The sequence below is a fragment of the Stegastes partitus genome, unplaced genomic scaffold (genome assembly GCF_000690725.1).
Source record: "Stegastes partitus isolate 25-593 unplaced genomic scaffold, Stegastes_partitus-1.0.2 Scaffold99, whole genome shotgun sequence".
Classification (NCBI taxonomy): domain Eukaryota; kingdom Metazoa; phylum Chordata; class Actinopteri; family Pomacentridae; genus Stegastes; species Stegastes partitus.
The window spans coordinates 853217-876794 of NW_007577830.1; the positions used below are offsets into that span (position 1 = coordinate 853217).

At 41.4% G+C, this 23578-nt stretch overlaps 1 protein-coding gene across 1 annotated transcript in view; it reads left to right on the top strand.

Annotated features, from left to right (window-relative positions):
- colgalt2b (collagen beta(1-O)galactosyltransferase 2b) overlaps positions 1 to 23578 on the top strand; it is a 38811-nt gene that overhangs the window by 9065 nt on the left and 6168 nt on the right. The window contains exons 2-11 of the mRNA XM_008277525.1: positions 11599 to 11709; positions 11786 to 11903; positions 14039 to 14173; positions 14267 to 14471; positions 17927 to 18046; positions 18433 to 18506; positions 18722 to 18828; positions 19350 to 19482; positions 21206 to 21333; positions 21436 to 21642. Of these exons, the coding sequence (XP_008275747.1) occupies positions 11599 to 11709; positions 11786 to 11903; positions 14039 to 14173; positions 14267 to 14471; positions 17927 to 18046; positions 18433 to 18506; positions 18722 to 18828; positions 19350 to 19482; positions 21206 to 21333; positions 21436 to 21642 (1338 nt within the window). The remainder of the gene's footprint in view (positions 1 to 11598; positions 11710 to 11785; positions 11904 to 14038; positions 14174 to 14266; positions 14472 to 17926; positions 18047 to 18432; positions 18507 to 18721; positions 18829 to 19349; positions 19483 to 21205; positions 21334 to 21435; positions 21643 to 23578) is intronic.

A 23578-nucleotide genomic window follows, 5' to 3' on the forward strand; every position in this document is an offset into this window, starting at 1 on the left:
TTAATAAACGACACCCTGATGTTATAACTGTCAGACTCAGTCCGTTGTCATGGACTCGTCTCCTCTGGGATGTTTGGGGGAAACGCTGTCTGTTTAAAGCAGGTAAATACATAAACTAATGACTCTGGATCAGTTGTTCTTCTTCTGGAAACACCAGCTTTTAGGGAGCGACAGAAAGCACTGAGCGGGTGCATCAATTATTGAACAATTTGCAAAAGGTTAAGTTCGGGATTCAGCAGCTTTTTATCTTGGGCCAGTTGAATTTCACACTCTGCCTACAGAAGCAGCTTCAAAGGAAATCAGAGAGGGTTTCGTAGACTGCGTTTGTCTTGACGTTCGGAGCGCAGAACTCAGAGGCCGGCCTGCTGTTGTTTCCCTCCACACGCTGCTTGTTACCGACTGCCTGCTGCTTATTGCCCGCCGGCGGTGTTCATGTGCTGAAATGCTTTCCCAGGTGCTGAGCTGAGGGTCGACATGATTTGTGGACTTGTCAGAGACGGGCTGGAAATCAGAGCGCTGACATCATCTGCCTCCCCTCGAGGGCACGCTATCCTTTTTTTTTTTTAATGTCACGTTGTTCATTTACTCATTTATTATCTAACCACTTATCCCATATTTTGTGAATGTCAGTGAACACAGAGACACTTTGTGGTGGGATGTTTCATCACTTTTAACTGGATGAACAGTTTGTCTCTTTGCATTGTATTGATAGGAATCATATGCAACCACAAAGCAGCTCTTAACTCGTATTTTTTCTTCTGAACAGCGAGACAATTGTGAACCCTGATGCATCCCCAAAGGCCCCAGGCACAACATGACTGTATAAGTGAAGAATTTTTCCCCTGTTGTCTAAATCCGTGCTGCAGGCCTCGCTGACAGACGTATGTAATGTCGCTCCTGTCAGATAATGAGCGAGATTTTATGTAATTACACCCTGGATCTACTATATCATGTCATGAGCAGGTCTGACCCACATGATATAATATAACATGACATAAACAACATACCCTGTAAGTTATTTTGACAAGTGCACTGAGTTATGCAGCGATAAATGGACCAGAACAAATTGTACTTGAACGCTTAGTTTGAATTTCTCTGACTATATGACGGATTTATGCTGACTGTGCCGTCGGTAGTTCAGTCTGACAGGGAGCCAGGCTGTTTTTTGCTTTGGAGGTGACTTCAGCAGTGAGTTTGGCATCACCAGGAGTTTTCCTTGTTTTGCCGGAGGCTCCGCTCGCCTCCAGCCTCCAGTGGACCAGCAGCAATCCGAGAGATCAACCTCTACGACACACTTCTGATAAGAAAGCAAACAAGCTGACCCCAAATTTGTAGCTTTGTGGGAGTTTTTGCTCCCTGACACAGCTTGCAATAAGTCCTCAAAGACTTGTTTTCTTGTAGCAACTCGCCTTTTGCAAATGCAGCACCTTGAATATTTCACTACGCTGCTGCTCAGTCGAAATACCCACCATAAACTACACTGGATAAAATGTAGGCGGCGTAAACTGTGAATTTTTAAAAGAATTTACTGTTATTTTGCAGATTTTCCCTGTTTTGTTAAATTATAGATAATAACTAGAAACAGCACGGACAAAGAGTATTAATTTACATGTTATCTGTAAAAAATAAAAATAAAAAAAAGAGGCCATAACAGTAAATAATATTGTCATCAAACATCTCTATTTATTAATGAAAAAAAAATTGTTTCTCTACAACATTTGAATGTGAAATTACTTTTTACTGTATTTAGATTAGCGAAAAATAAAATTATTTTACAGATATTTTAGATATATTAAAGAAAAAATATGTATCCTAAGAATTTAAAAATGCTAAGAACTTTTTAAACTCTTATTTTACAGATTTTTCCTGTTTTGTTAAATTACAGATAATATCTAGTAAAGTCACAGAAATAAGTTTTACTTGACATTTTTATTGTAAATGATTTCCCTGTTTTGTTAAATTAGTAAATAATGTCCACTTCAAAAATTGGTATTTTCATAAATAGTGATTTATTCTTTTAGAATGTAAAACAGAACTTTTTTTTTTACTGTATTTAAATCAGAAAAAAAAGAATAACTTGTTTTTTTTTTTTTTTTTTAAATAACAGTAAGTTTTCTGATGTTCCGTATTTTGTTAAATTATGGATATTTAGTAAAGTCATAGAAAAAAATATATTGTACATGTTGATTCCCACATCATCATGTGTAACGGTAAAAATACATTGTTGTACTCTATTTAAATCTGCTTCAAATTTAATTATTTTACAGATATCTTTTGTTATTTTTATTTATTTATTTAAAAAAAATTTTTTTTAACAGTTTTTGAATGTTCTGGTAATTCACTGTTTTAAACATATGGATTTTCTACTTTTTTTAAATTTTTTTTTCCAGATTTCCTTTTTTACAGTGTGAATGTAAACCCAGAGTTCAATCAGGTTTTGTGAAATCTGTGTTTTTGCTTCTTTACCTACCAGATCATTGAATTTTCATTCCCTCTGAATGACAACATGAAAGAAAACAGAAAGCCGGTTCTTGCTAAGAAGCTTATCAGTTCTGTGATGTTGGACGGGTGCCGGTAGGGGGTTTCTCCTCGCCAGGTGTGTTACCTGAGGGCCCATTCCTCTGTGGGAGCTCAGCAGGGAAAGAAAGAGAACTTGTTGCTGGTGTTGTCACGCAAGAACTTTGGTCATTCTGGGAGAGCAGTTTATGCAAGAGTATGGAATAAATTATCCGAATGGGATAGAGACCTAGTGTGTGCTATCTGCTGCCGGGCATTTGTGAATGATTATCAGCCGTGTGTGTCAGCGGCTGTTAGATCACAGTGTTGGCGCGCTGAACTAAAATAGGTCTTAAATTTTCTGCAGCGTTCTGGTGCAACAATAGCCACGGATGCCTGTTAGTTTTAGATGTGTGTTGAGTTCTGCGCATAATGAGCATGTGTTCTGCTCCGACTGTTTTCCATTCTCTTTCCCACCGTGAGCCAGAACTGTGCAGCCACAATCATCCCTGACCTCCCAATCAGTATCACCTGAAGATCCTGCAGCCGCATCCAGCCCGTGGGAAACTTTAAAACATCTGCTCCGATTAGTTAAATATTCTCCAGAAACTCGAGGTGACAGTTTCCAGATCGTGATGACATAAGCTCACTGGAGCAGAAGAAGATGCTTCTGTGTTTTTTTTTTCTTTTCTTTGCAGAGTTTTCTCTGGAAAAGCGACGTAATCAGCAGCCGATGTGTATCTCAAAGGAGCTCAGCTACCCATATCTTCTCCTTTTCACACAACATTTGACATCAAAGCCTATTTACAGACACAACTAGTTTAAATTAGGTCTCAGAGGACTTGAACGAGTCAGAAAACATCTGGCTTAGTCTTGTTGCCACCCTGCTGTGAGAAAGTCAGCTGATCCAACCGCTTGTGTCACCGTGGAAAGTAAAATTTCACCACTTAGTAGCACTAAAAAATCAGCTCTGAGAACGTGTTTGCAGTAAATCTCTACATTAAAATAAGGACTTAATGAAGTAAAAGCACATATAAAGGTGTTGGTGCTCTATGGTTTTGCCATTAGCCTCGTTTCCATAATGTGTTTAAAGCACATTTTGAGGTAATAAGAGTTAGAAAATGCTACTGGACATAGTTTTTCTCGCTTGAGCTGGTTCTTTAATGATCCCGATGGTTGATGGAAACATTTTTTTTTTGAATAAGTGTCTGACGTAGTGAATATTTAACTCCAGACAACAGAAAGCATGATCAAATACCAGAAGAATAGCGACAACTTTCTGACTGAAGACAGCTCCTGAAGACCATTTTTGCTTGTAGATGTCTTAAGTTTTGTTTGGTTCTTCTTCTCTTTCAATGTTTTTTGCAGTTGGCAAACACCTGGCTTTGTTTCCAACCTCTTCTACTGGGTAGCCAATAACACCTCCTTCTGACAACATAACATATGATATTTCAAAAGTTTTCTTCAACTTTTCTCTCCTTGGACGCACCAAACCCCCCAAAGGTTACCTTCACCCCCTCAGTATTTTACTTTGCAGCTATCGTGCTCCTGCCTCTTGTGTTTATGGCCTTCTGTACCAAACACATTTTGTTTTCACCAAAGATCTTTAAAAACACAAAATTGCATATTTTCCCCTCAGTGTTTTCCTACAGCACCTGAACTATGCTGGTTTTTAGGAAATGTTTCTAAAATGGGAGCAAAGGCATTTGTGGGGAACTACTTTCCGAATTATTACACTTTTATTAGTCTAGTGAGCATTCCCAGCAGCAGCAGCAGCAGCAGCAGCACAGTGAATCACAGCAATGAAGGACCATCATGCAGTGCAACTGTGAGGCTTATTGGTGTGTTTTGAACTGCCAGACACATGGCCCGTGGTTGAAATGAGCGTTAAGTGTCACTTGAGAAACACTGAGTCACATTTTTTTATTGTATCGCTCAGCTAGCTGCAGGCTATCTGTGGGAAAAGGAACTTTCTTTCACACCTGATGATGAGGCGTTATTACTAGAAATTACTCTGTGGCTTATTGGCCATTTTCCAAACGCAGTGACTTCAGAGCCTAATCGTCGCCAGCAACAAGCAAATTCCCTTCAGAAGCTGCAGCTGATGATGTTGTACCTGCCAACAGGCCGGCCTTTTTCCTCCTCGGCCTGCAGCATGAACGCCTTCATGGGAAACTTTCCTCTTCAGACTCGACATATCTCTTCAATCAACTGCACCAAACAGAGCGACTTTACTTTCCGATCCCGGAGCCTTTTTCGAGCCTTCTCTCCGTCTGACGTGGAAGTGGCTGTTCCTGCACTTGGCTGCAGGCTGTGAATTCCTGCTCAGATGCCCCATGTGTTACAGCACACTTCCAGCAGCATTGTCAGAGCTTGGCAGCGCCGCAGCGATGGAGCTGGCAAACACTGAAACACAATGGCATCCTGGTATGAGCGCTCTCATCTGGAGAGGAGGGAGGCCTGGATATGAAACCGGATTAGATTACACGGAGGCGCAACACGCAGGCAGGCAAAGAGGAAAAAAACAGGTAGAGTGATTAGAAAAATGCTGCTTATTGAACAGTGGATCATTCATTAGAAAGTCTCATAGTCTCTCAGAGGAAATGTAATTTTCAGAACATTAAGACGTCTGAGTGTGTCATCAGTCCCTCTCCTTCCCTCCCAAGCTTCTCTCCCACTCATCACTTCTTCCATCTTCTAAAGCCAGGATATGTTTCAGTTAATGAATTGCTGCGATTATGTGACAGAGCTCGCTTTGAATGTTCATATAGAGTAGAAAACAAGAGTTAATACTGCTAGTTATTGACATGTGTTAGCATTTAAAGCTGGAGTAGGCAGCATTTAAAACATAATTTTTGGGGGGCGTTATTACTTTCATAGCAAAGTTTTCAGCATAAGCTCTTTTCAGACAAGGGATATGAAACATTGATGGCTTCATCAATACATTACAGCATTCTGTTGTTTAGAGATCCATCATGGCATCATTCAGACACACCCAATACAGTGACAGAGCGGGCCATGGTACCCTAGCAGTATTTATCATACATGTGAGATTGGACACAGCATCAAGTGATAATAATGTAATAATATTAGACTAAACTAATATCCAGCTCATCAAACTTTTCATAAAACAAAGAGCCTAGTTTATTTAAGATTTCTTAAACACATGATGATAATCTAACAGCTACTTGACTCTTTGACAGCTCACCTGGCAAATACACAATGTGATGTCATGTTAGATTCTGATTGATCCCGTCTTCATGTCGAGGATAATTTATACTCATAAGTAATTAATGAAGTCGCTAGCGTTGTTATTTCACATGCGGAAATACGTGCAAATCTTTGGGGACACTCAAATGGATCCTGCTGCTGTCTGATTCTGCAGCTTTTATTTAACAAAGTCAGAGGAAAGACTCCTACAAGCAGCTGGAAGCAACAAACTAGAGGGGATGATATTGCAACGAGTGTGCTGGAAAACAGCAGAATCTCACCGTGTTTCAACTCAAGCATGAAGGAGAGCTTAATCAAATCGCATAAATAAGCCATAACCTGAACTGAGCTGTTCTCTGCACACTGTTTCCTCATTCAAACATGAGCGTTCTGTCTTAGCAATATACATGATGACATTATAACATGAAACATGAACAGTGTATTGTTACAGCAAGAAAAGTTTATTGTAAGTTGAGCCCAACTTGTTGCTGATCGTATCAGACGATATCAATCAGTCACAGATATACTGATATCAGGGGTATTGTTGACCATTATATGCCGGCATAAAAACTTTCTTTTATACACACGATGCAGAAATAGGTGGCTAGAAATGATGTCATCACATAGTTTGTCTCTCAGCGCTGTCTGCAGCACATGTAGCATAGCATCACAGGTGAGCAGATGGCGTTGCAGAGTCGAGCTTTTTCTTCAGGATGAGTTGCGAACTAGTTTGTACGGAAGCCGAGAGCGGTCATTTTCCGCTACTGTTCTTTCTTCACCGTTTTCTCGAGATAACGAGTTAATTTTCTCGTTATCTCGGGATAACAAGAATCGTTTTCTCGTGAAAACGAAACAATTGGTGTTTGTGTTTGCCCGCTCGTGCCCGGTCCAGGATTCCATCCTCAGTCACCAACGGGGGGCCGGAGGACAGACGAGACCGGGCACGAGCACTTCATTGTAAGTTGTCGTGCCCGGTCAGTTGTTCTCATGACACGTCATGTCGGAGTTCCCGGTCAGCTGTCTATATAAGATACGTCACACCAGGGAGTCTGACAACTTCTGATGAAGGCTGAAGTGACAGCCGAAACTGTCAACGGGATAATTATCTCGTTATCTCGAGAAAACGAACGCCGTTAAATGGCGTTTAAAAAAATGTGCGGCCATGACCGCTCCCGCCTCCCGTAAGTTTGTGAAATACACTGCTACAAAGTTAAAAAAACAAAACCTTATCATTTTTGTATTTAAGTATAACTTTAACATACTGTGTGCGTGTATATAAACAATATTAGCCGATACATCGATATCAGATTTTTGACTCCCTACAATCGTTTTGGCTCCAAAAATCTAGTATAGGTGAGGCTCTAGTGATAATGTGAGTTTGTATGTTAGGATAATGCAATAATAACTTGCTATAGTATGGTACAACAATACATTTTTGACTTAATAACACGTCACAGATAAATTTTCTGGAGTGGCATTGACACACTTCCATATCCTAAGAATTACTGCTTATTCCTATCGGACAGTTCTGCACAAAAACTAATACCAAAGTAAATATTCAGCGAAAGTTCACAGTGTAGGGATTGGAGCTGTGACTTTAACACTAGAGGCTCAGCTTCTCGTATGGCTGCTACAGCTGTCAACTCTGGCTTTCCTTAATGTTTAACCATGATGAAAATCCTCTTCTTGAATATAACCGCTGAACGTTACACTCCAGTGCAACTCGGCCGGCCTCGGCTTCTTGTGTTGACCCTGAGACTCATGAGGAATTTCAGTCAGGAGGTCCTCGTCTCACCGACCCCCCTCCTCCCTTCGTCTCCTCACCCGTCCACCCCCGCCTCTTTCTCCTTCACCCTGTTAGGCCGTCAAGAATCTGACAGCCACGTCAGCCCAGAGACTACACAGCCGAGTCGACGCACACACAGACACACTGGCATAGTTATTATGTTTTAAAGGCATCCATGTTCGGGTCTGAAAGAGGCATTCTCGCTCCCTAATTACACGCAGCACCCGGTCATTATTGGCATGGATATTAGACAGTTTATTGGATCAACAGTTGGCTGACACTCGCCTGCTGGATCCTGTCAGACCTGTGTTTACCTTAAAGGGCCGGTTTTAGAGACAAGCCTCTGTGTTGAAGGCCGGATTATCGGACACTTTAGTGGAGCGGATAACCACAGGAGGAGAGAGGAAGAGTGACAGAAAGAGTGATGAAGTGATGTTGATAGTAAAGTCAGGTGACGGGGATTAAACGTGTCACCAATGTATTCTTATGTTTACCTGCAGATTTCCTGCACTGCTGCAAACTGACCAACGTCTGGTGTTGATAATTGTAGCTTTTTATGAATGTATAAAGTGCAGTTATCCTTTTTTTTTGTTATCAATCACTTTTTTTGTCCTGAGAGGGGAAAAACTGTTATGCAGCAGTAAAACTACTACATGCAAACATTTAGTTTATCTGCAACTTGCGGTATGCAGTTTAATCTCATTTATAAAGGTGATAAGAACCACTGGAGGACTGTGAGCTGGTGTAAGATGTGAAAAAGAGGGACTAAAGATGACAAGATAGATTGATGCATGTATGCAAAAAACAAACAATTTCATTGTTTTGGCAGATATTAGGATTATGAGGGTCAATTTTTGGCTGAAATAGGCATTTTTTTCCATTTATTTTTACTGTAAAACATCTAAAAATGACATTGCAGTTTTTACCAAACAAGAATGTTCCTTTAGATCTAAAGATTTATAGGCTTGTAGCATCACAGTCAGTCATTTATGTTAGCATTTTGGGACACACATTATCTTATCTGGCTCCACATTTTGCGATAATATTCCAGCACATTGTTCGGCTGTAATCATATCAAGGTGTCTGCTGCGCTGACATTCGGTAACAAGGGAAGGACTGCGATACGGAGAGGGAGTGGTGGGATGTGTAGGTGAGCCATGTGTTGTCCAGATGCTGATCATAAAGGCAGAGAAGGGGAGAGGAAGCCTATAACCCCTGAAGCTGCAGGCAGCAGAATAATGAGGGTGCAGCTTACTGTAAACTTCACAAAAAGTAATGAGAAGACGCAGCATGAGGCAGGAGAGAGATATATGAGGGTATAGACGGATGAGAAGGCGGATTTATGGCCAGATTTTGCTGCATCACTCTTGTATCTCTTTCTGCTGCGGGTGGACGCACCCTCTCTGAGTTGACTTCCCTCAACCAGATGGACAAAATGCTCCGGTGGTTTGAAGAACACAGCGGGCCTGAGCACAGCTGAAGGGTTTTAAAGGAACTGGAAAGGTTTTCAGACTTGGCACAGGGGGTCACAGAGCAGTGCAGCTCAGCTGCTGGGGCTGATCTTGCCCAAAGGTGGAGGAAATTGAGGAGAGGGAGCGAAGAAAATAGAAGGAGGAGAGAATACGCCATAAAAATGCAGGAGAGCAGATCATGAGGCACATGTACAGTATGCTGGCAGCTCTGCTTGATCCCGGCAATAAACAGAAGACTCTCTCTGTTTCTCTCTATTTGTTTCACATGTAGACGCCGTGCGCATTCGCTGCTTTGATGTGTACATCGCTAAGTTTCTCATATTCAGAAATCATAAGGCACACTGAGATGTAATGTGGGTAATGGAAAATCACACAGTGTACTCTGAGTGCTTAGTGCTCGGAGGGGCTTGGCAGGAGGAGGGGCGGCTTCCAGGATGTGCTCGTGGAAAAAAAAGAGAAAAGGAGAGTCAGAAAGCAGCATTAATTCTAAACAAGTTACCTATCAGATGCTTTTTGAGCGCTACAGATGGGTTGGAGTGACCAAACAAATGCTGCTTATTCCTTAAACTCGTGTTTTTAAACCTCTAAGAGATGCAGACACAAGTTTGCTGTTCTTTACTCGACATTTTTTAATCTTTACCTGATTACCTGGACAAACAAAGCTAAGAAGAGGCTTTAAATATAAAAATCAGGACCTTAATGACATTTACTAAGCTGTATTTTAGTGCAATGTGAGAGAAAACAAAGTCAGCCCAGGCATTTTATAAGTTTGGAAGGAGCTTTAATGAGCTAAACTAAACTGTTCAATCCTAATCAGGAACATTTTAGTACAATCCTGCATATTTTTAGTTTAGATTTGCCCGTAAAACAAAGAATTGCAACACACCAATCCCCCTTTTCTTCCCCTTCCTACTTCACTCCTTACCTTCATAAACGTACACATGCTTTATTGTATGTTTGGCTCTCAGAAGTTCTCTCTTGTGTTAAAAAAATCTCCGCCTGGAGCTGAGTCTGTCATCCGGAGATGGCGTGTAGTAACACATTTATTTCCCCCCCAGCGATGCCTGCAGTTTAGCAGTTGAAGAAACATGTAAACGTGTGTGCACATCTACTCATTACCAGCGAGTCAGGTGTTTCGCTGTGCTAAAAAAAAACAACAACAGAAAAAACAACAGCTAGTCATCACTGCAGTCAGCTATGCGTTCATGCGTGTGCTTGCATACACTCACCACCTTTTACACACAGTCGGGCAGATGCATTTAAGATTTTAAATTAGCACTTGTGCAACACGCAAATAAGCGGTCGCGCTGCTGTAAAACAAACAGGACGCAAAAATGAACGTCCTCGTGCTCTTGCACACGTCTGTAAGCTGCAGGCACGCACACGCACCGAATGCCATTAAAATTATTGACCTTCTCTCCAGCTGGTTGTTTTGCTGGATGAAGAGTTTGTCTGTCTGACTGATTGAAATTCCAAACATAAGAGAGCTGACTGGCGTTTGTGTGCGATGCAGGACTGTGCATGTATCCGTGTGGTTATTTCATGTGTGTAATTTGTCCTCACGTTCATGCGTACCTACATGTGTGTTCATCAGAAGGAAGGAAAGCAGGTGTTGTGTTGCTGTTTTTAGGGATAAACCAGGAGTTATCTTCTGTGTCCATGTTTGTGTTTCTATCTCTGTCCATCCAGGATAAAATTGGGTGTGATTTTGGAGACGGCACAGCAAAGGAATATTACAGCAAGCAGTGGAAAACTCCATCTCACTATGTCTGTGTGTGTGTTTGTTTGTATGCACACATGCAAGTGGCTCTCACACTCCTGTTTAAATGACATTTTGAATGCAAAAAAAAGAGGCAGCAACAGGTGATGTTTATTCATCCGACGCCTCCAAATGTGCAGCGATAGCAAACCGTGATGCCGGCCTTGTTTACGGTTTTAATTTCTCTCGCGCAAATTTATTTATACGCGCGCACCCGCTCTCACTCACAGTAGCCACAGTGTCCTCTGTGAGTCAACTCTGCAGGCTGAAGTGGAAATCTCTGCAAAGAAACGGAGATGCAAACCGCAGGGGTGACAAACCAGCAGCTTTCTTTTACACTGACATCATTTTCTGACAGCAATGAGTGCTGCTTTGTCAGGCTGCCTTTGCAATATTTCAGTGTCAGATTGTTTACATGTGAATATTCTCATCAAATGAAGCAAAAGATACACACAAATTGAGTTATTGGAAGTCTCTAAGCATGAGTTCTTTGTCAGAAACCTGCAATTGTTTGTAAAGTCTGCGAAGGAGGTTCACCGTCTGATTATTTTCTTTACCAGAGTTACTCAGAGTCACGTCTGCCTGCACTGTGACTCCTCAGACTTTGTCCAGCAGTGCAGTAAATTAGGCAGCAAGGAGGCTTTGCAACACTGAGGCAGCCTGTTGTAGCCTCAGACAGTAATTAGACAGAATGTTGTCTTCCATAACATGATCTGTGAATGTCACAGCTGTCAGAACCTCTCTACGTTAAATCAAGTCCACCCCAAGGCGCAGCTCTCTACGTTATGTTTGGCTCTTCTTGTCCCTGAGAACCACCCAGCTGAGGTGTGTTTAGCACCTGAACGGGCTCATTTGAATGTGTTCTTGTGTTTCAGGGCAGCAACAGACCACAATATGGACAACACTACCGCCATGTTGAGGGAATGGCTGAAGAGAGCGCAGCGTCTCTACCACTACGTGGAGTGGAGGCCGATGGAGGAGCCGAGGTGAGCTGTGAGGATTAATTTGTGTTTCCTAATAGAATGCCGCAGACCATTTAAGTGACTTTTATTCTTGCGTCAGGTCCTACACGGACGAGTGGGGTCCAAAACACTGGCCTCCTTCTAGATTCAACCACGTGATGAAGCTGAGACAGGCAGCGCTGAAGGCTGCCCGGGAGCGCTGGGCCGACTACATACTGGTAACCTCTTTAATTTAACAGTAAATATGCCATAAAGTTTCACATTTTCCAATTAGTGGTTGCATATGTAGATAACCTGCCATTTAAAGGAGTCAAATATCAATTACTTACACTCAATATATACCCGAAATGTATCAGTTAATGAGGAGATTCTGGGCGGTGGATTGAGCTGCAGCAGCAAATGATGTTGGCATAAGTGGATCAGCAGATTAATTGTGAGAAGCTTAAGATTAGACTATAATAGTTGTGCTGTGTGAATATGATACGGGTCACCTGATGCTGCTGGAGCAGAAAGTGATTATGGGGCATTGAATGACGCCGATCAGCTGACACAAGTGTGACTTCTCTGCCTGAACTAATGCGATGCTTAGTTTAGTTTTAGCACCACTGAGGGCGTTAAGTTAGTTTTTCAGATTTGTAAATGGCAAAGTTTGGATTTGGATTTGACTGTTGTTGTCATGAACAACCTGATTTAGAACTCCTTGTATGTATTGAATTCTAATTGTTGATTTGATGTTAAATGAGTTTTTTTGTGCTGATTTTGCAAGAATGAGTTTAAGCTAATGCCACTTGTCTTCAATTTTTAAAGATATTTAAGATTATTTTTAACTAGATAGGAAGTACATCTATAAACGGTTCTCTAATTTAGTTTCTGAAGCGACGACCTGATCCCAATCTCCACATTCACAGACTCAGAGATGTTGCATGTTCCTGCTAAATGCATTTAAAATTTTCAACACTATTTTGCATCCTTTCTGCGAGTTCACATATCTGCAGACTTTCCATAACTCATAGGAAAATTGACGCCTATAAAAATGGTTTTCCTGCTTCCAAAACATGTAGATAAAGCGAGGCTGGATGGTGTAGGAAAGAAGTCTGTTTGAAAGTTTATCTACACTCGGCTAACTGGAAACAAAAATGGTTCTTCACAGTGACACCAGAAGAACCACTTTGACTTCTACAAACAAGCGTTAATCAAGAGATTCTTAAAAAAAAATATTTCTGAAAAGAGTTTGTTTAAACATCCCAAAGATGCCCCAAAGAACCATCGAAAAGTGGTTCCTTTGTGCTCCAGTAACTACAGTACTAGAAATAGGTTCTACGATATAAGGCACCACTTTGTAGATGGTTATTTGTGGAGCCACCTGGTTCAGTCAAGATCCTCTTCTAAACTATACCCAAGTATTTTGTCAAAATAATTACCTAATTCAAATTATTATGTGTAGGCTGAAGGCAGTTGTTGGCCATTTATTAACTTTTTTTTTTAGTTAAATCAATGCAAAAACAAGTGACGTATTAAAATGGTCAATATCAGAGAAGCACAAAGTATCACAAGTATGAAATCACTCATTATCAGGAGACCATTAAAACCTTAAGTTAACTTATGAATCTGAACCAAACATGAAGAAACTCTAAATACATTTAACATCTACAGACACGCTGATTTTAAGAACATTTACTTATTAGCTGTAAATGCAGGAATTTCCATTCACATGCATTTAATCTTTCTGGGCTGTTGGTCAGACAAAGCAACAAATTACAAGAAGCCAGCTTTGAATTTGTGAAATTTTGGTGCCCATGTATCATTTTCTGTTGTTTTATAGTCTGAATGAGCTGAGAATGTTAGTTGCAGAAATCCTGCTATTACCTGCTACTAGAAAACCCCAATAAAAATGAGGTAGTGCTTTAAAGAACCACATAAAGTATGTGAAGAACCATCCTTTAGCTAAACATTCTGGCTGCTCGCAGTTATTTATTACACATTTGTAGAATTGTTTGTATTTTTAATCAAATGTCTGCACAGATTCACAGACGTTTTAGGGTTTTCTTCATATTTCTGGTAGTTTGGTAAAATATATAAAGACTGTAGCGTCACAACCTGGGAAGGATCAAACTGCGAATGAGACAGGAGCCCAGATGTACAGTTTCTTTTAATGCAGATGTGCTCGAGCAACGTGCACTGTCATGATAGAGTGTCTTATTCCTCCTTTTTATTCCATTTCGACCACTGGAGCCCTGCAGCAGCGACGTCAGCTAAAATCTGTGCGGGTTTAGTTTTGAGGCCTCGGGGTAGAGCTGGGATTAGGCCTTTATTCCTTTTGTGGTTTCCTCACTCACATGTTGCTCCTCTTTAGTTTGTAGACAGCGACAACCTGCTGACCAACCCTCAAGTGCTGAACCTGCTGATGGCCGAGAACCTGACGTTAGTGGCACCCATGTTGGAGTCTCGCTCTCTCTACTCCAACTTCTGGTGTGGCATCACCCCACAGGTACAGTTTGGACTTAAGTTCACCGATCTATCCATCCACTCAGCTTCATTTATGAACTCAGCCTTGTGTTGTATTCTCCCTCCTCCCTGTCAGGGTTACTATAAGCGAACGCCAGACTACCAGCCGATCAGGGAGTGGAAGCGGCTCGGCTGCTTCCCCGTTCCCATGGTGCACAGTACCTTCCTGCTGGACCTGCGTCGTGAATCCAGCAGAGATCTGACCTTCTACCCTCCACACCCCGACTACAGCTGGGCGTTCGATGACATCATGGTGTTTGCTTTCTCAGCGCGTCAAGCAGGTCAGTTTGAAACCTTCAAGTCGCAGCAAACTACCAGATTTGTAGCGAAGATGAAAATGCCTCATGACAGCTTCACCTCGCTGACCTGAGGATCATCAGCAGCTTCAGTACATTATTAGCGGTTGGTTGCGAACTGATTTTTAATCTGCAGATTTTATTTATGTTAACTGTATTTATTGTTCCTACTACTGGGTTTGTCCAACACTAACTCCTGTTGATTTCTTGAAAGAGCTGCATGACTGCAAACAGCATTGCAGCACAATTTGCATGTGATTTCTGTGCTTTTTGCACGTTTTGTGTGTCATTTTACGGCGTTTGAACAACACTTGAGATGGTACATCCCGACAACATTACGAGCAATGCAACGCTAAATGCAAAAAATGCGTTAAATGAACAAACCAGGTGACTTAAAAATCCGCCGTTGTGTGATGCCAGGATCTTGCATGCATATAAATAACATTTTAAGAATCATCACCAGTTTATTTTGTTTAGAAGGTTTCTGTTTACTTATACATTACATGTAGACTCTAGAGTGACAAGTGTGTTCATTTGGGAGAAGGTATGAGCACCCAGAGGTGGCCTAATTTCTTAATGTTTGGGTGAAGAAGCTCCAGAAACCTGTGTGTATTTGGGTTTATATGTGCAAATGCAAATCATGACAGCTTCACCTCGCTGACCTGAGGATCATCAGCAGCTTCAGTACACTATTAGCAGTTGGTTGCAAACTGTTTTTTAATCTGCAGATTTTATTTATTTTAAATGTTCTTATTGTTCCAACTGCTGGGTTTGTCCAACACTAACTCCTGTTGATTCCTTGAAAGAGCTGCATGTCTACAAACAGCTCTTGCTGCACATTTTGCATGTCGTTTCTGTGCTTTTTGCACCTTTCACGGTGTGTAAATACCACTCGAGATGGTACATCACAACAACATTACGAGCAATGCAACGCTAAATGCAAAAAATGCGTTAAATGAACAAGCCAGGTGACTTAAAAATCCACCTTTTCACGATGCCAGGCTCCTGCATGCACATAAATAACATTTTAAGAATCATCAAGCAGTTTATTTTGTTGAGAAGGTTTCTGTTTACTTATACACTACATGTAGATGCTAGAGTGACATGTAGGAGAAGGTATGAGCACCCAGAGGTGGCCTAATTTCTAAATGTTTGGGTGAAGAAGCTACAGAAACCTGTGTGTATTTGAGTGCAGATGTATGTGTGCAAATGCAAATCATGGCAGCTTATCCTCGCTGACCTGAGGATCATCAGCGACTTCAGTGCATGATTAGCAGTTGGTTGCGAACTGGTTTTTATTCTGCAGATGTGCACTGCTGTATAACACAGGGGGCTTTTTTTTATATTGGTTTTTTGCACATGTCTCGGATTAAGGTAGATGAGTGAGAGCACAGATAAACGGATCCATGTGTGTGACTTCGACTGAGCATGTGGGTGTTTTTAAGTGTGCAACAATATCTGTGTTTGTAGATTTGCGTGTTTGACTTGAGTAATGATCTATAAGCAACAAACAGGGCCATTAAGTTTTCCATTTAATAGACAACAAGGGTGTCTGGCAATCGCCTGAAAAAGACAAACATTCACACAACCACTAACAGATGCAAACACAAAGACACTGGCAGAGTTTCTCCCGTTTCTCATATTAGTTACAGCACTTACAGCAAGTGCATACAATTATACAGGATTTAAGTGGAAATATTTAACCTTTGAAGAAGAGATCACAGATTCTTCTTTTTACAAGTAAAATCAATTCACAAGCAATATTTCACCCCCTTGTTTAATTGAATGCACTCGTTTGCAGCGCTTTTGCAGCAGCAGCATTGCTTGGTTGGTTTTTCTTACGCTACTGTTACGCTGCACAATATTATACAGCATTTTTCTGTTGTGCGATATATATAGCAATCTGAAAAAATGCAGGAATTTTCAGCAGATGACTTGAGCACCTCTATTTGGAAAGAATGAACAAGATTAGAATGAAAAACATTTGCTTAAAAAAGACATTTGGAACCGTTTTCTTCTGGTTTGCACGGAGCTTTGTGGTGCCGATTTAAACGGTCGGACTAATTAGCCGTGTTGCCTCCTGTAGCGGTGACAGTTACAAGACACTGCCGGTAGAGTTCCTGTTTTTAGTCAAACTCCTTCTTTTGTTTAGTGGAAATATTCCCATACAACTGACCTTGTGTTTCTTTCTGCAACCAGATCTTCCTTTTCAGTGTTCTCGCTCATCTTGCTCTGCACATGTGGAGGCTGCATGTCGACACACTCTGTCTCTTGTTAATAAAGAAAAGAAAAGAACCTTTAAATCCGAGACAATAATGCTCGATCAGAATTCCTGTGTAGATAAGTCATGGAAAATAAGAGTTGTGCAAGTTTTCAAAAAGTTGTGCCCTGCTTTGCGTCGCACATCACAGTGCAGATGCTGAAACAATCAATCGTGCAGCCTCCATTATCCTGCACTTGTGGCCTCAGTGTCCTCTGTTCAGCTAACGTCAACCAGCCTCACTTTCAACCAGCATATTTTGAACCTATATTATACTAAAACAAACAAACAAAGCTGAAATATAAGACGTGCGCATGTTTTGATTTGAATTTAATTCTAACAGGACCCCGTTTATTCTTTTTTTTCCCACCCACAAACATAAAAATGATATTTATTTTTCCCAAATGTACAGTGTTTATTTACAACTGCGGGCTTACTTTGGGACTGTTAAGTTGCTCTAGCTAGCAGGTTAAATCTGGAAGCATGTGATTGGTTGAAAGGTGAGGGGGCGGGGTCAGCTGTAGTCCCACAAAAAGTGACTTAAAATAGGAATGCACTTTAAAAAAAAAAAAAAGATTTAAATTGTAAACATGAAGTAACAAAATAAATAAAAAAATATGCCACAATAATTCATTTCATAATAATAATTGGAATATTGTCATTTATGTATTTTACACAATGTATTATGTCTTTTAAATGTTTTATTATTTCTACTTTGGGGTTCCATACTTCCATCACTGTGTGGGTATCACATTCTCCAACACTAAATCTTTCTTGGAGGAGCTGCATCTCTATCATGACAACGTATAAATACATTTACAATACATTTTGACATCATTTTATGGTGTTTAAATACAGCCAGATGGTTAATCACAACTCTTTGGCGAGCAATGAAACGCCAAATGCAAAAGATGTACTCCACGATCACGCTAGCGACTTAAAAAAAAAACATGCCTTTTTCATGATACGAGGCTCCTGCATGCATATAAATAACATTTTAAGAATAATCAAGCACCTTACTTTGTTGAGAAAGTTCCTTTTTACTTATATATTGCATGTAGACGCTAAAGTGACAAGTGTAGCAGAAGGTATGAGCATCCAGAGCTGGTGTCATTTTATATTTATTTGGCAAGAAGAAGTTACAGAAACCTGTGTGTATTTGTGCTTATTTGTGTCGCAGGTGTGCAGATGTATGTGTGCAACAGAGAACACTACGGTTTCCTGCCCGTCCCTCTCAAAGCTCAGCAGAACGTGGAGGACGAAAGGGAAAGCTTCATACACACCATCACGGAGGCTTTAAGTGAGTCCTCAAACACACACACACACAACCACACAAACTCCACCTGTTGTGACTTTACTACCCGTCACTCTGTGATTACTTCAGCTCTCAGGTTTGTTTTTCCTCCTCGACCTCCTCGACCCTTCCTGATTGCATCCTGTCAAGCCTCTTCTCCTCTTCTGTACTATCTCGCTGTCTCCTCCTCCCTCTGCTCTGTTTATCCACCTCCGGCTCATTTTTTCCCTCCTTTTGGCCTCCGTTCGCTGCTCTTCTCTCTCCTCAGATTTTAAATGCAACAAATTAAAGTAAAGCAAAGTAAACCACCGCAATCCAGAGGAAATTTAGTCATTTTCTAATCCTGTTTTTGTTGTTTTAACCCTTCGCCTCCTTTCTCTTTCTGTCAACAGTTGATCACGACATCGAGCCCTCTGAGCACGTTTCCTATCCGCCGCCGCTGCAGGCGAAGATCGGCTTTGAAGAAGTGAGTTCTAGCTGGAGGAGCAAAAGCTCAGCAACTTTTTACTGTTAATCTGCAAATTTTCTCCTCATGTCTCCAGTTTCCTTTATCCTTGCCCTCTCCTCATACCTGCCCGACCTTCTCCTCCCGTGTTTTCTTTCCTGGAATTACAGTTTGAAAAATACAGAATCACGTTTCAGACCCGATGAAAATGTCTCCCACGTGTTTGGAATGTTTAGATTTTCCTGATTAACCTGAAACGCCGGCTGGACAGAAGAACCAGGATGTTGAAAACAATGGCCTCGCTGGGCCTCGATGCCACGCTGACAGACGCAGTGGACGGCAAGTAGGTCACAAACCCTGCTTGCACTTGATGAACTCGCGCTGACGGATAATCAAATCCCAAAAAGAAATCTCTGTGATGTTTAGTTCAGTTTACTCCGCGTAACAGTTTTTCTACCCGACACGACTCGAGCGCCGGGATAATGCTCAGTCTTCTGTCTCCAATCTGTCGCTACTTTCTTCGACATGTATACCCAAACATCCTGTCCAAGCAGGAGATTTGGTGTTTGCAGCAATACGCTTGACTTACTTTCCCTCCTCTGTGCTTACTTTAATCCACTTTTGAGAATGTCCTAATCCTTTTTCCAGCCTTTGTTTGTCTGGCGTTGTGTGTTACTTGTTGCAACCTGCCAGGCGTGACTTTGTTGTTTCTTTCCTGTGTTTTTTTTTTTTTTTTTCTGCTGCGATACCGTTTTCCCTGACGACGGAGACTCGGCAGCATAATGACTGTGTAGATGCATGATCTTCCTCCTCTCATTACTAACCATTACCTTAATGTCTCCTCTCTCTCGCTCTCTCTCTCAGGGCTCTGAATACGTCACAGCTGCAGGCGTTGGGGATAGAAATGCTGCCGGGCTACAAGGACCCGTATTCTGGCCGAGTCCTGACCAGAGGGGAGATCGGCTGCTTCCTCAGCCATCACTCTATATGGATGCAGGTGAGAACAAGGAGATTTAATGCATAAATTCAAGAAGAAAGGTTTTGTAATGAACCTGCTGATGTTTTCTTGTAAGAGTGTTTGCCGTTCTGCAGCTGAGTCTGACATCTGAACCCTGATATTAACATTAACATAAAGACTAAAATGAAATATTAGTATCAGTAAGCAGCTTCAACACTTTACATTCACACTATAAAAAGACCTTTTTACCCCGATGAGCCCATGTAAAAGGTCTGTCGTCCCTGATGCAGTATCCCTGGGTTGATTCTGGCTCAGGGTGCTCTGCTGCCCTCTATATCTGCTCCCCTTTTCCTGTCTCTCTTAAATAAATGGAAAAATTGCCAGAAAAACTAAATGTTTTAAAAATAAGGACAGTTTTAGGACATGTACAGTGACCCTAACATGCTCCATTGAGATATTTCCTAGTGGCCTCGTAGAGATGTGCAGCAATGATGTCAAAAACATCATCAAAAAGTTCCTCTCTAGTACTAATTTAACCTCTAAAAATTAATTTCTGTGTATCGTGCATGCATATTCCTAAGAATCTTTTTCATCCATAAATATGGAAGTAGTTTGTAAAGTTAGAAATCTGCTTTTAGGACTCGCCAGGATGTATTTATATATCTACAATGTGTGCAAAATAATTCATGCTTCTAATGTTTGCAGTAAATGAAAGGTCAACCCAGAAAAGTTACGTATTAAAAAAATTCCCATGAAACAATCCCTTTTGTGTCTTGAAAGATGATGTAACTCTGCATTGCTGCTTTTTTTGTTGTGAGCAGATCAGTCCGCGCCTTATTTCTCTTCACCCACCCTTCCCCACTTGCTGCAGCTCGAGCACACCAGCTCACCTACAACTCTGCTCATGCACTCTATGCTACCAAATGCATGTAGCAATATTGAAGTAATTCAGTCATATACAGCGCCCTCCATAATTATTGGTTAAGATGTGTTCTTTAGCTTCTTGTAAATTCATTTTTTTTCTAAATATTATTGGACCACAATGAAAAAAAAGAGGAAAATTCAAGCTGTAATTCAAGTGCATTTATTCAGTGTGAAAAAAAATCCCACATTAAAAAATAATTCTTTTACATCAAATCATGTGTGCCACAATTATGAGCACCCTTGATGTTAATACTTTGTACAACCCCCTTTTGCCAACAATTCATTTGAGTTGAGTTGAAGGTTAAATTTTTCTACAATTTTCAGTGTGAGAGTTTGCTTCTGCAAAAAAAGTTGAATTTATTTTAAGGCTTTTAACACATCTTAACCAGGGGTGCCAATAATTATGGAGGGCGCTGTATGTTTGAACCATAAACTGATTCTGGAGAAGAAGAATAATACAGGAAGCTCCACCCTGCAAGACAAGATTGGTTCTTTAGTTAGTTCCATATGAATCCCCGGAAGTCTGAATCTGTGTTTTTCAGATATAGTCATAAACCAGCTTCAAGGTGGAAATGTTATGTCATGATATGTCTTCTAGCTTATAAAAAACCACCATATGGCCATGCTAACGAGGCTAAAAATGGTATTTTCACTTCAAAGGGTCTTCAGCATCCTGCACATTACTCCACATATAAGACAACATGTGTGCAACATTCATTTCCTCTTGTTATTGTAAGGCAGTGGACAGAATGTACAATCTAGACATGTGGCAAAACCACAACTGTTGCACTTGACTTGACTAATTTTAATTGAAGTCTTTGTGTTTTCTGACCATCAGGTGATAGAACGTGGTCTCCAGAAGGTTCTTGTTTTAGAGGACGACGTGAGGTTTGAGCCCAGGTTTAAACGAAGGCTTCAGACCATCATGGATGACACAGACAAAGCCCAGCTGGACTGGGACCTCATGTAAGAGCACTCAACATTCTTTCCCTTAAGATTCTGGCTGAATTTTATTGGGTAAAACCTCTTCTATATGCAGTAACACACTCTGTCTCGTTCTATCTGCAGCTACGTGGGGCGGAAGCGTATGCAGGTGCAGCAGCCGGAGCAGTCGGTGGACGGTGTTCACAATCTGGTCGTGGCAGATTATTCCTACTGGACGCTCGGCTACGCGCTTTCCCAGCAAGGAGCCAGGAAGCTGCTGGCTGCACAGCCTTTCATGAAGATGCTGCCGGTGGACGAATTCCTGCCCATCATGTTTAACAAGCACCCCAAGTCAGTCTCTAATCCAACCTCCTCTGATTTAAAATCACAATGTACACGTGCCATAATGTAATTGGAATAACATGCAACACAAAGGGTCGGAGTTTAATTTAAGACGTGTCATGTCGAAGGCCACAACGCTACAGTGAGCAGTATTATGTTCACAAACACACACAAAGAGCCTTTTAGACGGTGCGGTTTATGAACAGACAGGCAAATATTTACTGAGGACCGCAAATAGATGATCGCAGGTGCACTGCACTCTTTCATAAGAATATATCAGATGATCCACATGCAAAAATAAACACGGAGATGCAAAAGCGAAAAGCTAAATTTAAGCTGCACAGACTGTTGCTATATATCCATCCTGTGCATGCACGCAAACCCAGAAGATTCAAGGGCCATAAACCGGTGCAGAAGTACTAAAGGGCCGTACTGTACAGTAATTATCTATACATAGACGCACGTTCATGTCCATTTTGAGACTCTTTAGACAGAGTAGTTTTCTAGTTTGCGCTCTGGTGGTTAAACCACAACCTCTGTCCTGCTCGGCTCCAAATAATGTCTTTACTTCTGCTCCTCTCGTCCATCTTTCTTCCCCCTTTTCTTTGGAGCGCCACCTCCCTCTTCCTCCTCCTCTGTGCTCCCTCACACAGGGCAGGGATTGTTCTTGGGGTTCGGTGGATTCGGCCCCTTACACAGGGACACACAATGGCTGCTTTTCTGTTTCTTTTTTTTCTCTCTCTCAGGGATTCCTGCCGTGCCCGGCTCTCCTGCACCCCCCACCTCTGTCCCTGTTTTCTACCTTGGACTCCACCGTTATCTGCCCTCTTCTCGCTCCCCCGTCACGTCCTTCTTAAATCTCTTTACGTTGTCAACTTTCTCTTTCTCCCCAGTGAAATTTACTTCTTCGCACACCTCTGTGTCACCCGCTTCTCCTCCCCCCCTTTTCCTCCTCTCTCTTTAAAGGAATGTAGACCAGCATGGCTCTTCCTGCTGGTCGGAGAAGGGGGACAGGATTCCCATTGATAGAGGTCTGAGTGTGGGGGTGGGATTGAGATGAACACTGTGCAAGTGTGTATGTGTGTGTGTATTACTATATAAATACATGGAGATGTGTGTCCAGTGTGCAGTGTATAGATTACTAGGTAAATACACAGTGTGTATTCAACAGTGAGAGAAGGTGAGTTTGTTCAAAAGGGAGAGAAATGGGAAATACGGACAGAAATGCGGAAAGGTGGCAGGAAAATATGTAAAACGTGTTGCGTATTACTTGAGTAAACAGCAGGGATTATGAGCTGTGTGTTCAAATAGTGGACATTATGTCAGATTTGTTATTTCTGTTGCACCGTTGTCCTCATTCCTCTTTTTCTTTTTAAGTCAGTTTTTGCGCAGATAAACAGAAGCAAGAGGCAGTAATCCCTAATGTGCAGAAGATGTGTGTGTGCGTTGCAGGAGGCCGGCTCCTTTGAGGCACTAATAAAGGTGTAGGGTTTCACTGTCCTGGCAAAGCGCTGACAGGCTCTAAACAGCTGATTGGACAGCAGAGAGTTAACCTCTGCCGTGACCTTTACGGCTGACGTGTCACATCCCAGCAGCCCTCATTCCTCCCTCTGGCCCCGCTGCACACTTGAAACTGAATGATGGTCGTCCTGATGGCCTCATGAGGATTTTAATCTGAAGGGATGGAACGTTTTCTCCACAACCGGGTCCAGCTTGAGGTCAAAATGACTTAAGATGTATGTGAAATTTGAAGGGATGCACAAGTTCAGACACCTAAAAGTGGTCATCATTCATCAAAAACTGGTTATTGCCCAGTTTATGTAAGTCCACAGCAGTTTTTAACTGGATCAAACAGTCATAATGTACAAACACACATAACTTCAAATCTGTTTGCAACTGATAAGATAAGCCAAATAGATAAGATGACATTTTATTAAATTCTTTT